The sequence below is a fragment of the Ictalurus furcatus genome, chromosome 17 (assembly GCF_023375685.1).
Source record: "Ictalurus furcatus strain D&B chromosome 17, Billie_1.0, whole genome shotgun sequence".
NCBI classification, from domain to species: Eukaryota; Metazoa; Chordata; class Actinopteri; order Siluriformes; family Ictaluridae; genus Ictalurus; species Ictalurus furcatus.
Window position 1 is genome coordinate 25,619,638 of NC_071271.1, and position 14,978 is coordinate 25,634,615.

Here is a 14,978-nt window from a genome sequence, read left to right on the forward strand (position 1 = left end):
ATAAAAGTGCATCATATTTTCAAGCTTTGAGTGATATTGAATTAAGCATGTTAAAGCATGGAATATACTTGGCCTTGCCCACTTGTGAAAAATAAATTGAGCATTTGTGATTTAAGTACTGTGTGTTTCTTTACCTGCCCATTTCAAAAAAACATTTAGATTTTTTTCCACAGAATTCAGATTATCATCAGCTGAACTCAGGCATGATGTGTGAATCCAATTACAGTACAAACAGAGCAACAAAAAACCCAGTCCACATGTACCATAAAATATTTCAAGATCTTTCATATTAGGTCAAGCTAACTTGGCTTTTTTTTTTTACTTTTCTTATCAAGATTTTCTTAACTTCTTCTGTTTTTAAACTGTAAAGGATTGATCATTGGCGGTAGCAGGCTATACAGCATAATGATGGCTATTTGCAAATCAGCATTAAAGGTGATACCTATATTTGCAGCCAAGTAATTAAAACACCTGGGTAAGAAGAAGAGTGCAATTATAATAAGTTGAGAACTACATATGGAAAAAACCTTTAGCCGCCCGTGTGCACTTGATATTTGTAGGACAGCTAAAATAATACAGGAGTAGGAGAACACAATAATGGCAAGAGATCCCAACAGTACTACCATGGCATAAACAAAATCAGGAAAACTATATGGAGTCCTGTCAGTGCATGCAAGTCGGGTAACAGATACATGATCACAATAGCATTGAACAAAGGTGTTGGCTCCACAGTAAGGGAGGGGAGAAGCCTGAACAACCATCATTATAATGCTAGAATGAGCAAAAACCCAGACTACAATGGAGATAATTAAAATATTTCTATTTGACATAATAGAATGGTAACGAAATGGGTAGCAGACTGCTATATATCGATCTATGGCCATTACAGCTAGTGTGTATGAATTGACCACACCAAAATAATGCACTAAGTACATCTGAAAAAAACAAGCTGCAAAAGAAGTGGTCCCATCTTGGAACCAATATTGAGCAATGATCTTTGGTAAGGTGCATGTACTGAACAACACATCAGACAACACGAGACTTATATAAATAAAATAGATGGGTTTATGAAGACTTCGGTTTGTTGCAAACAACAGATTGCCTTTACTGTTTAACCTATTGATCTTCTGTTAAAAAAAATCACCAAAATACTCTGCTCTCATGGATAGCAAACAATTGCAAACACAACACAAGTTTATCCAAAAAATATTGTGTTAAATATAGGTGTGCAACAAATATTGATAACCTTTTATTCAATACTTTGTGCTACCGCCTTTTGCCAAGACAACAGCTCTGCATCTTTTCCTGTAATGCCTGATGAGGTTGAAGAATAGATGGCAAGAGATGGCAAAAAAATTTTTTTTTGTTTCATCCTGCTGGATTCTCATAGCCTGAAGCTTTCTTCCAAGACTTCTTAAATTAAAAAACAACAACAAAAACAAACAAACAAAAAAATCACCCCAGTCTGAATCTCATGTTTTCCCATCCCTCCTAGATTCCAGAACAGCAGTAAAATTCATCTGAGGAACTTACTGATTTAATACCACCTACAGACCAAATGTCATATAGCTTTGAAAGTCCTAACTTCCAACAAAACCCTCAACATATCATTTCTGAGTCTTGTATCCTAGCCCTGTATCCTAGCTATTTGCTTCTTAGAGCAACTCTTAACTCCGAGATATTTGAATTTTGAGTCCTCCAAATGAAAAGGTATTTCAGTCTGTTTCATTTTTTGGCCAGATTGGTTTATGGGTAAGCATTCACTCTTCTGTAGGTTCAGTTTATACCCAGAAAATTTCCCAAAGTCATTTAATATGCGTATTATCTCAGGACTAGATGCAATCGGATCTGTAACATAAAGTACTAAGTCGTCAGCATACAGGGCTAGTTTATGTTCAATTCCTTTGCGAATTATACCCTGAAATACCGGAAGAGTTCTAAGCTCCATCGAGAGAGGCTCAATTGCTATGGCAGAAAGTAAGGGAGACAGAGGACATCCCTGTCGCGTACCCTGTGACAGAGTAAAATAGTCAGATTTAGCATCGTTGGTATATATGGAAGCCTGCGGTTCCACATATAATAAACGGATCCATGATATCAGTCCATCCCCAAAGCCGAACCTCCTTAGCACCATAAGAAGATATTCCCATTCGATCCTATCAAATGCCTTTTCTGCGTCCAAAGAGATGACCACTTCAGATGAGGCGCTGTTTTGTTTTGAATACAAAATGCTAAGTAGAGTACGAATATTAGAAAAGTAATGCCGTCCTTTTATAAACCCGGTTTGCTCCTCTGAAATAATGCTAGGTCGAACCCCCTCCAAATGATAGGCCAAAAGTTTGGCTAAAATCTTGACATCAACATTGAGGAGGCTAATAGGTCTGTACGAACTACATAATCAAATACTTCTTTTATAATGAACAGAACTGGAGCAGGTACCTTCAGTGAGGTGAGTACCCCTAAAACTCCACACATCCACACATCCATTGGCCTCCCCATGACACCCCTACATTCTACAAATATTTGCAAAGACTTGCTCCTGCTTTCAACATGTAAATTAATAAGCCTTTACTCCACATGTTGTAAACACAGTTTAGATTTTGTTGTGTTCCCTTTCCTTTAGTAATTGTGTTCCCTTTCAAAGGGAACTCCACGTTGTGTTTAGCATAACACTATGGGGAGCGTCCTTTGCGCACGACCGGCATCTGAAGATTGTGTAAAATCATGCCTATTTATAGACCTGCCATGATCAGGTGACGTAGCAATTAAGCGCATCGCATGATATAAATATGGCACCTGTGAACCGAGCCATCAGCCTCTATTATCTGAAGCGAAGAGGCAATTCACAGGCCTGCCCTGGTATGACAAAGCTACGCAACATCTAATTCCCTTCTCAGGAAACAGGGTTGCATGCATAACCCAGATGTTCCCTTTCAAAGGGAACTTTGATGTTGCGTTTAGCATAACACTATGGGAATGAGAATACCCACTCCGTCATACCGAGGGTACGGCTTGTTCAAAAAGACCCAAGCCCGAGGGTCACTGCAAGACACTCGAGCCTGGGGTGGAATGAATATCCCGGCTGTAATAATGAATGAATGTGTGTGTGGCATAGACCACCCTGCAGCATCACAGACATCCTGTACGGATACCTCTTTGGACAAAGTCTTCACGGAGGTGACCGCCCTAGTGGAATGAGTCCTTATGCCCAGAGGCGTAGCGAGACTGTGTGCCTCATAAGCAATAGAGATTGCTTCCACTATCCAATTAGAGATGCGCTGCTTTGACACAGCATCACCTCTACTATCGCCGCCAAAGCAGACCAGCAACTGCTCCACCTTATGCCACTGGCCGAAGCGGTGGACATAAGTACAGAGAGCCCTTACTGGACACTAGTAGGTGCATTCTCTCTTGTTCCGGTGTGGGGAATGGAGGAGGGCAGGAAGCCTGCAACACCACAGGGTGGACAGCCGATGTAGGCACCTTAGGAATATAATCCGGCATAGGATACAGGAAGGCCTTGGCCTATCCAGGGGCAAAGTCAAGGCAGGAAGGGGCAACAGAGAGAGCTTGTAGATCTCCTACTCGCTTGAGAGATGTCAGGGCCAGAGTCAGAAACTCTTCAGAGGCTGACTCTAAGGGCTCAAATGGGGCCCTTGACAGACCTTCCAGGACCACAGAAAGGTCCCAGGAAGGTATGCATGGCCTGCAGATCGGCCTCAGCCGCCTGACACCACACATGAACCTCAAAGTTAGAGGATGTTGCCCCACAGAGGCTCCATCAACATAGGCATGGCTGGCTGAAATGGCGGCCACGTAAACCCTGACTGTAGAAGGAGCCCACCCCGCTGAGAAATGTTCTTGTAAGAACTCCAGGACTGTAGATATTATGCAGTTCAATGGGTCTAGCTAACATTCCTCACACCACAAGACAAAAAGCTGCCACTTGAGTGCATACAATTTCCTTGTATATGGTGCTCTAGCATTTAACATGGTCTCTACAACTTCAGTTGTGAGACCAGAATCTATGAGCTAGTGCCCCTTTGAGGCCAGACCCACAGTTTCCATAGTTCTGGCAGAGGGTGATAAATCAGCCCTCTGGCTTGAGACAGTAGATCCACTCTAAGGGCTCAAATAGGGCACCTGACAGACCTTCCAGGCCCACAGAAAGGTCCCAGTAAAGTATGTGCGGCCTGCAGATGGGCCTCAGCCGCCTGACACCACGAATAAACCTCAAAGATAGAGGATGTTGCCCCACAGAGACTCCATCAACAGCGGCGTGGCTGGCCGAAATGGTGGCCACTTAATCCCTGATTGTAGAAGGAGCCCACCCCGCTGTGAAATGTTCTTGTAAGAACTCCAGGACTGTAGCTATTGCGCAGTTCACTGGGTCTACAGTGGATCCCTGCGGATGGGAATCTCCCAAGGCGTGCCATCTAGCAGGGCTAAAACATGTGGGAGCAGAGCGATGGGGGGGAAGTGTACAGATGTGACCTTGGCCACATGTGCACCATGGCGTCCAGCCCTAATTGTGAGGGATAACTGAGGGTGAACCACAGTGGGCCGTGTGGTGTCTCCTCAGAGGCGAACAGATGCAGTCCCACTTGACCAAACCTTGCCATATAGACTCCACCACTTGTGGATGGAGCCAACAATTCCTGGGCCTCAGCCCCTGCCTCAACAGGATGTCTGCCCCCATATTCCCAGAATGTACATTGCACTCACTGAAACTTTCCTTCTGCCCAGAGAAGAATTAGTTGTACCTGCCTGAACAGGGGGCACACATATAATCCTCCCTGGTGGTCAATATATGAGACCACTGGTGTGTTGTCTGTAAACACATGGTGACCTCTCAATTGAGGAAGAAGGAATTTCAGTGCTAGAAATATGGCCCACATTTCTAGGCAATCTATATGCCACTCCAGATGAGGGCTGCACCAGACACCGTGAGCTGGACAGCTGTCTAAGGCCGCGCTCCAGCCCATGAGGGAGGTGTCTGTCATTACCGTCTTGTGCTAAGGAGACACCCCTAGAGAGAGAGAGGCTAGAAACCGGGGACACTCAAATTCTCAGAGCACGTAGGCATCACCGTGTGACACTGATTATTCTCAGTGGTTTCATCCAAGGATGAAACCACTGAGAATAATCAGTGTCACACGGTGATGCCTATGTCGGCGATGCCTATGCCTATGCTTCATCCTTGGATGAAACCCCAGACTTCTCAGCCACCACTGAACGGTCTCCTGTGCAATAGGCCCATAAGCACCAATCGTATCCCAAGATCCAACTTTATCTTGCTCAGTGTTGATAGGATTGACCCTACACATGTTGGGGATAGAAATGCCCTCTTCATAGTAGAATCCTTATAACCCCTAGAATAGTTGTCCACTGCACTGGGGAAAGCAAACTTTTCTGATGTCGACCTGAGCCCCAAGCTCTTCATGTGGGCGAGAACAACAGTTCAATGTTGAACTGCCAGTTCCCTGGATTGTGCTAGAATTAACCAGTCATCCAGGTAGTTTAGTACACGGATGGCCTGGAGTCACAATGGAGCCAGAATGACATCCATGGACTTTGTGAAGGTGCGAGGGGATAAAGCTAGGGATATTTCTATGTGGAAATATGCACCTTTTAGATCTATCGTTACAAACCAGTCCTCAAAGTGAATCTGTGGAACGATAAGTTTGGGTGTCAGCATCTTGAACCTGTTTGTCTGAAGAGTATAGTTCAGATAATGCAGATCTAAAATTGGCCACATACTCCTATTTTGTGTGGATCAGGAAATAACGGCTGTAAAAACCTCCCTCCCTCAGGGAACGGGGTACATGTTCTGTGACCCCTTTGTCCAAGAGGGATCTTACTTCCTGCTCTAACGTCAGACTCTGGTCTATGCTGACTACTGTGGTGAGCACACCTCTGAACCAGGGGGCTCGAGCTATACACTGGACCTGGTAACCCTTTTCTATGGTAGACAGAACCCATGGAGACACATTTGGCAGTAGTTTCCACGCTGCCAGATGGTCATTTAGTGACGTTAACTATTCCACATTCTATTGGCAGGAAAGCATCAGATTTTTGTTGCCCTGTGACAGCTCGCTGACCAGAGAACACTGAAAACTTGGAACCGCTTTGGCTAGGGGAGGCCTTACAGTAGCATTGGGGGCTAACTGCCCTAACAACCTCATGTTACCTGATATGTTTCTCCACGGCCCCTCAGGACCGCTCTTCTTTGCCTGCTTGGCCTTTATGACCATTCTCACTAAAGTAATTGAATGAAGACTTTGCATACCACCTCAGAATCGTATTGATTTGTTGATTTGTATGAATCAGTACAGCCAGACATGAGTTACAGCTGCTTGAGTAAATTTGGTAAAGTTTAAGTAAATCGGGCTCCGCCAAGCTAGAACTGATAGGCATGTGGTGGCCATATTGTTTAAAAAATATCAACATGTTTTTCATAATTATTGAAGTGCTCAGACTTCTGAGTAGTTTGGCATCAATTTTGTAAAGATTGGAAAAAAAAACAAAATCCTAGGACAAGTTCTCAAAAGCAGGTTTTACATATTTTGCACATTAATTAAAAAAGTAGGCAGAACTAAATGGCTTTTGTTTTATTGTTTTTTTTTTTTTTCGTTTTGTTTGGAGAAACCAAGGAATAAGTGACAAAAAGATTATTAATTGTAGGACATTCTAAGATATAACCCAGGATGTAAAACATTTCGCTACAGCTCCTGTTAGGACGATCAGGCTCATCTGTAGCCTTAGTAACAGGAGGTGGTACTACCTATTGACCAAAAAAAAATTTAGCATTTAAAAAATTTTTTTTTAGCATTTACAGTTTACAGTAGCGAAAGAAAAACATGCTTAGCCCCCTAAAAAGTAATTCAATAGAGAATAGAGTGTATATACTTAAAGAAACAACCATCTTGCAGTTGAACATGGTGGTATTCTAGACCATAAAAACAATATATATTTGCTAATTAAAAATGTAAAACATTGCAACCCTGGAAAAAAAAGCTACTTGAAAAAGTGACAGCAGTGCTCTAACATGACTCATGCATGACCCATGCATAAACTGAAATAGCCAGAAAGGTACAAGCATTGGTGTTTTGTATAATTTGGCTGTGCAATTTTATCATTCTTACACAAAATAACAGTAGTCTGCATTTCCATTTAATACAGAATCTTTGTTTTTATTTGGTTGAACATTTTTTTCTGGCTGATTAATCATTTTCAACTAATTACATTGCATATTGTAGTTGATAAACCTAAATTTAATAAGACATAGCAGGCACAGATTCACGTTTTCCTGCATTTTAAAATGTTACTGATGTTACTAAATGTAATTACAATTGAAAACAAATTGGATAAGATATAATTTTCTTTAGGTTAAAATACTTTTTCTATTTACCCTCACCTGTCTTTGCTTTAATTTTTTCATTAATGTGTCCTTAATTTCTTTGGTCCTAAAGCAGTAGATGAGTGGATTAATGAGGGCAGGGAAAAGACTGTACGTCATTACCACTGCAATATAGAGGTTTGTTTCAAAATGAAATCCAACATTAAGTGCAATATACACAAAACTTCTGGGGAGATAGTACAGGCAGATGATAAATAGCTGTGGAGTACATGTTAAAAAGGCTTTATAGCGTCCATCTTTATTTGAGATTTTCATGACTGAAATAATGATGGCCACATAAGAAAATATGATATAAATTAAAGGACCCCACAGTACAGTCATAGCAAGGGCAGTACTAGTGTCTTTTATGGCTGTTATGTCTGCACATGCTAGATTTCTTATTGAAACATGGTCACAGTAGCAGTGACGTATAATATTTGGGCCACAATAAGGCACATTAAGGATATGTGCAGTAACGACACCAAGCTGGAGGAGGGGTTCTATCCAAAGCACTGAACAAAGAATCGCAATAGTGGTGTGTGTGATCAGAACTGGATATCTCAATGGGTTACATATGGCAACAAATCGATCAAGGGCCATTAATGCCATAAGAAATGAGGTGCAAGTCCCAAAATAATGGACAAAATACATTTGTGTAAAACAACCATTGAATGAAATGATCTCTGACATCCAGTACTTAGCAATGATTCTGGGCAGAGTTGTAGTTCCAAATCCAAGATCTGATATTGCAAGATTACAGAAGATGATATACGTTGGCTTCTGAAGACTTTTTTCACATGCCACAAATACAAGGATGAAAACGTTCCCAGATGCCAGCATCAGATAAATGAAGAAGAAAAAGGTTCCTACCAATCCATAATACTTGGCAGGAATTCCTGTGAATCCTTCAAGGACAAATTCAGGAATATTGGTCGTGCTGTTTTTGTACAGTGTTTCAGTATAGATAGACATCTGACAAAAAAGAGCATAATTGTTTACAATATATTTTACACAAGACTACAGTTAAAAAATCTTTCTTGGTTTAAAATGAATTTTTCATTTAGTGAAATCATATATGTATATGTGGAAGATACAAAATATAATAAAGATATATAAAAGATATTGTATCCACAACACTTGAATCATACCTTCCCTAAATTTTGATCCAGGCTCTTACAAAGCTGCCCACAGACTGAGGGATGAGCCTTTTAAACCCTCACTGTTGAGGCTTTGCGCATACTTTTGACGTAATTATTTGTATCTGACCATACCCTTTGCGAGTAAACCCACTTGCTTTACACATTCAGACTGCATGATTTCTAGATACAGTATACACTATGATTTCGAGCCACTATCTTTCCATAAATATTCAGCATTCTTATTTACAAAGAACAAGTATTTTGATTAAATATCTGTCACAGTAGGGTACAGCTAACTTTGCTTTAAAATGCACATTTATCAACATATCCTGCTTTACTGTAGCTTTTTGGCAGCTTGACATATTCAAGCTATTCTTTCAGGATGTTTTAGCAGATATGTTGTTTTCTAATATATTCCAAGCCTTTTTTTTCTTTCTAATGAGCAGAATTTTGCATTTCCCTCAAGTTAGGCCCACAGAACTAATTTAACCATGAGGTTGAAGTGCTGTTACTTCGGAACATGTCTGAAAATATACATCATCAGGCTCACCTATTCAGCATGTTTCTAAATCCAGCTAGAATCTAAGGACGTTTTCACACTTGGTCTGAACAATCGACTGCGCTCTCTGGATGGATTTTGGGCTCATTTGGGGGCAGGGTTCATCCTCGCATGTTTGCTGTCAAGTAGAAGAATTCTTACTGAACCATGACTCGATTGTGTAAAAGTAACTATACAGTGGGGGAAATAAGTATTGAATGCTTAAAAAAAAATTTTCATTAAATATATTTCCAATGAGGCTATTAACATGAAAATTTCACCAGACTCCGGTGTTAACACAAGAAATCTGCACATATAAAGAAATCCAAACATTAAAGTCCATAAATGAAGTTATGTGTAATAAAGAGTAATGACATGGGTAAAAAGTATTGAACACGCTAACTGAAATATATCTAACACTTAGTAGAGAAGCCTTTGTTTGTAATGACATCTTCAAGACGCTTCCTGTATGAAGAAATTAATCGGTCGTGGTATTCAGGTGTGATTCTGGCCCATTCTTCTAAACATATTGTCTTTAAATCTTGTTCAATTGGATTCAAGTCAGGTGACTGCCTGGGCCATTCTAACGCCTTGATTTTTTTCTCTGAAACCAGTTGAGTTTCCTTTATAGTGTGCTTTGGATCATTGTCCTGCTGGAAGTCCACCCACATCTCATCTTCATCATCCTGGTGGATGGCAGCAGATTCTTCTCAAGAATCTCCCGGTAAAGGGCTCCAGTCATCATTCCTTCAATTATATGAAGTCTGCCAGTACCATGCAATGAAAAACAGCCCCACACCATAATGCTTCCACCTCCAAACTTCACTGTTGGTATAGTGTTTTAAGGGTGATGTGCAGTGGCATTTTTTCTCCAAACATGGTGTGTAGTATGACAGCCAAAAAGTTCCATTTTGACCAGACTACACTCTCCCAGTATTTCATAGGCTTGTCCAAATGAGGTGTAGCAAACTTTAAATGAGCTTTGACATGCCTTTTCTTTAGTAATGGAGTCTTGTGGGGTGAGCGTGAGCAGTGGAGTGCATTGCCTATTGTTTTCTCTGTAACAATGGCATCTGCTGCCTCCAAGTGTTTCTGGAGCTCTTTCCGAGAGGTCCTTGGCTCTTGGGCTACTTTTCTGACTATTCTTCTGACTCCCTGGTCAGAAATCTTGAGCTCCTGTCTGTGGCCGGTTGATGACGGAGTGATGTTGCTTCCACTTGTGGATAATGGCCCCAATGGTGCTTACTGGAAGATTCAGAAGTTTTGAAATACGTCTGTATCTGATTCCATCAATATGTTTTGCAACAATAAGGTTGCAAAGGTCTTCGCAGAACTCTTTGCTTTCACCCCTTAATGAGATGTTTCTTGTGTCACCCCTCTGTAACGAAAAGCCTTTTTATATACCATCAATTTACTAACCCAGCTGATATTAATTTGCACAGAAAGGGGGTATAATAACTTACGGATTTCAGCTGGTTCCTTGCCTTACCTTGCCTTGGAGAACTGCTTTTTCTTACTGTGTTCAATACTTTTTTCTTGTGTCATTCCACTTTATTACACATAACTTTATTTATGGACTTAAATGTTGTGAATTCTTTATACTTCCAGATTTCTTGAGTTAATACTGATTTCTGGTGAAAATTTCATGTGAATAGCCTCATTGGAAATATATTTACTGAAAAAAATGTTGACACTTTCAATACTTATTTCCCCCACTGTGTATTGCAATATAATGTTATTTACCTTGACATAAATATATACAAAAGAAGTCTCCAAGAAGCCCACAATTTCATCACAGGATCTGCCAATAAGTCTTGCAATTGTTGGTGTCAAAGTGCTATGCATCTACAATCAGAAAGAGATCGCACAAATTAGACCTGCATGGGAGGTGTCCCAGGAAAAAACCTTTGCAAGACTACAGATTGCCAGTGGACATATAGGCAAAGACCAGGCCTTTTTGGAATACTGTTCTCTGGACAGACAAATCAAAGATAGAGTTGTCTGGCCACAGTAACAGCAGACATGTTTGGTGCAGACCAAAGAGAGCTTTTCAGGAGAAGCACCTCATACCAATTGTGAAGCATGGTGGCAAAAATGGTTTGGGGTTGTTTCACTGCCTCAGGGACTGGACAGCTTGCATTCATTGATTCAATTATGAATTCTCAATCACATCAAGGAGTGCTTGAAGATAATTTAAGGTCATCTGTTCAAAAGTTGAAGTTGAACTGAAAGTGGACCTTTCAACAGGATAATGATCCTAAGCATACTAGCAAATCCACCAAGGAATGGCTCAAAAAGAAGTAATGGAGGGTTATGGAATAGCCTAGTCAAAGCCCAGATTTGAATCCCATTGAAATGGTGTGAGGGATTTGAAATAAGCAGTACATGCAGGAAAACCCTCAAACATCATGCAACTGCAGGCTCACATTCCCCAACGCAATCTGCAATCGATTAGTGACTGATGCTTAGTAGTGCCTGCTCAGCGTGGCTCAAGGTCTCTTTCCAGAACCTTCACACTGACTGTCCCTCAGTGGTGGAATGAACTTCCAACCTCAATCCGGACAGCAGAATCTGTCAAAAAACAGCTAAAGACCCACCTCTTCCGTGAGCACACTAAACCCTAAAACACAAACCCCACATTATCTTTAAAAAAAAATACAACAACAACAACAACAACAATCTTACACTGGCTTTTACACCTGTACTCTGCACACTCTCCTTTTCTATAACTAAATTAAAAATCTTGTACGGTAGCACTACTTGTATTGTTCTCTGGTTGATATATCGCTTTGCTTGTATTTCCTCATTTGTAAGTCGCTTTGGAAAAAAGCATCTGCTAAATGAATAAATGTAAATGTAACTGAAAGAATACTGCCTGGATGAGTGGTCAAAAATTCCAGCAAGCCTGGTGGACAATTATGCAAAACGCGTCCAAGAAGTTTTTTTCTGTTAAAGGGGGCAAACTTCAGAGGCCAAGGGTGTACTTAATTTTTCCATTAAAAAATATCACATCTATTGATATTTCTGTTGAATAAATGATTGATCATTGAAAAAGCTAATTTCTTTTGTGCATGTACTGCCTGTTACAACATTTCAATTACTAGCAGATCCTGTGATGAAACTTTATTTATTTTTGTGGTCTTTGTTTTATAATAATCATTCTGCACCTGGAGTCTCAACCTTGTCTCTAATAGCAGGTCTTACAATGACTATTCAGTACTTTATGTATTACAACTGACTACCCAGTCCACAATTTTTCAAATGTCAGGAGGCATGTTTGAAAGGGTCTATTAATTTCTCATGTCATATCCAGTTTCAAATGATACATAAGGAGCATGGTTTATAATTGAAGCATAACTTTGCAGTGGCAACAGGAGTGGCATTTTTCACACACTCGCCTGCATATTTTATTTACAGGTGAAAAATCAAATGCGACATTCACTAGATGAAGTGTAACTGGTTGTAGTCTGCGTTGTGTTTTATTTTATCCAAAGAAACAGGCGGACGGCAACTGGGTTGACTCTTTGTTTATTCTGACAACACAAACAAGCAGTATCCCCGAGTGAATCGCCTTTAAAACTGTACCCTATAAAATAATCACGATGTGCAATGGTCACATGTTGAAACACAATACAAAAAAATCATTCAAAAAGGAGGGTAAAACAACAAAAATAATTAAACAGGTAAATTAAATAACATTGTACACACAAATTAAAATGAGTACATAAGCATATACTGTAAATGATGATTTAAATAAAGATGAAACAAGATTACTGAGAAATTAAAATTAAATCTACCTCTCCCATTCAACCATAATGCAAAAGGGAGGAGGAGGAGCCAAAACAGGAAATTACACAAATCAACGACACCATGACAATTAAAAGGTAAAGCACTCACACAAGCAGACAGCCACATCAGGTATACACTTTCTTTTGTGTAATTCTACACCTTAAATTTATGGAATATTTTCCATACCCATTACAGAAGCAACAGAGCCAAAACCTCCCTGTTCATCCAAATCGAACTGTAAAATGCTTAGCAAGATCATGCACAACAATCCTTTTTTTATTGCTGAATACCCATGCTAGCACTGTTCAACTTCGACGTTGCGCTTAGCATAACAGTATGGGAGCACCCTTGCGTGCATGCCCGGTATCTGAAGCTTGTGTAAAATCATGCCTCTACTTTTAGGCCTGCCATGATCAGGTGACGTGGCAATTAAGCGTGTCGCATGATATATATATATGGCACCTGTGAACCACGCCGCCAGCCTTATAATCTTCAGTGAGACTGCATGTCGGCTAAGGTCGTGGGGTTCTCGTATGGATTTGGAAGAGAAGCTGGAGATGAGCGCTGCTCTATCTCTTGCTGTATCTTCCAGGTCCGGCTCTCCGCCTGACTTTGGAGCTCGTGTTGCGACTCCTCCTTCCCCTATGGAAAGCCAAAACACCCTTGCTGATTCAGAGGAGTCGGTAGAGGGTGCCATTGCACCAAAAACTGACAACAGCTCTCAAGCTTATAAAGAGCTGCTTGAGGTGATTACTAGGGCGGTTGAAAAATTGAATATAGACTGGCCCGTGGAAGAGGAAGTGGCTCGTAGCAGGCTGGATGAGCGCTTCCTCTCCAGTGAAAATAAATATAAATCTCCCTCACACCACAGAAAACTCCCCTTTTTTCCAGAAGTACATGATGAGATATCACGCTTCTAGAGAAAACCATACACTAGCCTCCCTTAGGGAATGGGGTACATGTTCTATGGCCCCTTTGTCCAAGAGGGAACTTACTTCCTGCGCTAACATTGGGCTCTGCTCTGTGCTGACTACTGTGATGAGCACACCTCTGAACCGGGGGGGTTGAGCTCTGAACTAGACCCGGTAACCCTTTTCTATGGTAGACAGAACCCATGGAGACACATTTGGCAGTATTTTCCACGCTGCCAAATGGTCATTCAGTGATGTTAGCTTTTCCACATTCCGTTGGAGGAAAGCATCAGATTTCCGTCGCCCTGTGACAGCTCGCTGACCAGAAAAGGCTAAAAACGTGGGGTGGCCTTGGCCAGGGCAGGCCCTACAGTAGCACTGGGCACTATCTGCCCTAACAACCTCATGTCCCCTGATACATCCCACCGGGGCCCATCAGGCCCGTTCCTTCCTTGCCTGCTTTGCCTTTATGATCATTCTTAGATCAGGCATGTTATCAGGCTGTGGCTGTGGCCGCCCGGTCCCTCTGGCTCTCTGTGGAGGGAGGCGGGCCACCACACTCACCTTCTGTGCCTCCCTTTCACTAGCGCTGGCCCGGGCTACACTCATGGATGCCCAGGCGAATTCGACACGATGGGGAAGGAACTGGCTGAACGCCGCCGTTTGCTGTTTTGCCTCGCAAAACCTGTCGGTGATGGCATTGACTAAACAGGCCGGAAGGTTTAACAGGGGCGTCCAGCAAGGAGACCTTATCTTTGTCTCCCATCCCTGAGAGGTTGAGCCATAGGTGCCTCTCTGCCACAACCAGGCTACCCATTGAACGGCTGATATGACGGGCCATTTGTTTGGTCACCCGGAGAGATAAATCTGTGGCAGGGCGCAGCTCTGCCAGTGCCTCAGGCCCAATTCCCTCCCCAGTATCGAGCTCACTCAGCAGGTCTGCTTGGTAGGCCTGCAACACTGCCACTGTATGCAGTGACCCACAAGCAAGACCCGCTGCCGCATAGGCTTTGCCTACCAATGCCGAGGTGGCCTTACATGGCTTAGACGGTAAAGCTGGCCTCCCTAAATTACCTGCCGTTGATGGAGAGAGGTGGCTCGCAAGCACCTCCTCCACCTTCGGCATCGCAAAATAGCCATGATGCTCACTCCCCATGAGTAATCAGATGTCACGGGGTTATAAACACGGGAAGTTTTTACAG

General features: G+C 41.8%; 2 protein-coding genes across 2 annotated transcripts; both read right to left on the reverse strand.

Moving 5' to 3' along the window:
• Positions 1 to 341: 341 nt before the first annotated feature.
• LOC128621067 (olfactory receptor 2AT4-like) lies at positions 342 to 1,688 on the reverse strand. Its single transcript, XM_053646546.1, has one exon. The coding sequence runs from the start codon at positions 933 to 935 to the stop codon at positions 342 to 344; it is 594 nt and encodes a 197-aa protein (XP_053502521.1). The 5' UTR covers positions 936 to 1,688.
• Positions 1,689 to 7,384: 5,696 nt separating this feature from the next.
• LOC128621068 (olfactory receptor 2AT4-like) lies at positions 7,385 to 8,490 on the reverse strand. The gene has a single exon (XM_053646547.1). The coding sequence runs from the start codon at positions 8,369 to 8,371 to the stop codon at positions 7,385 to 7,387; it is 987 nt and encodes a 328-aa protein (XP_053502522.1). The 5' UTR covers positions 8,372 to 8,490.
• Positions 8,491 to 14,978: the final 6,488 nt, after the last annotated feature.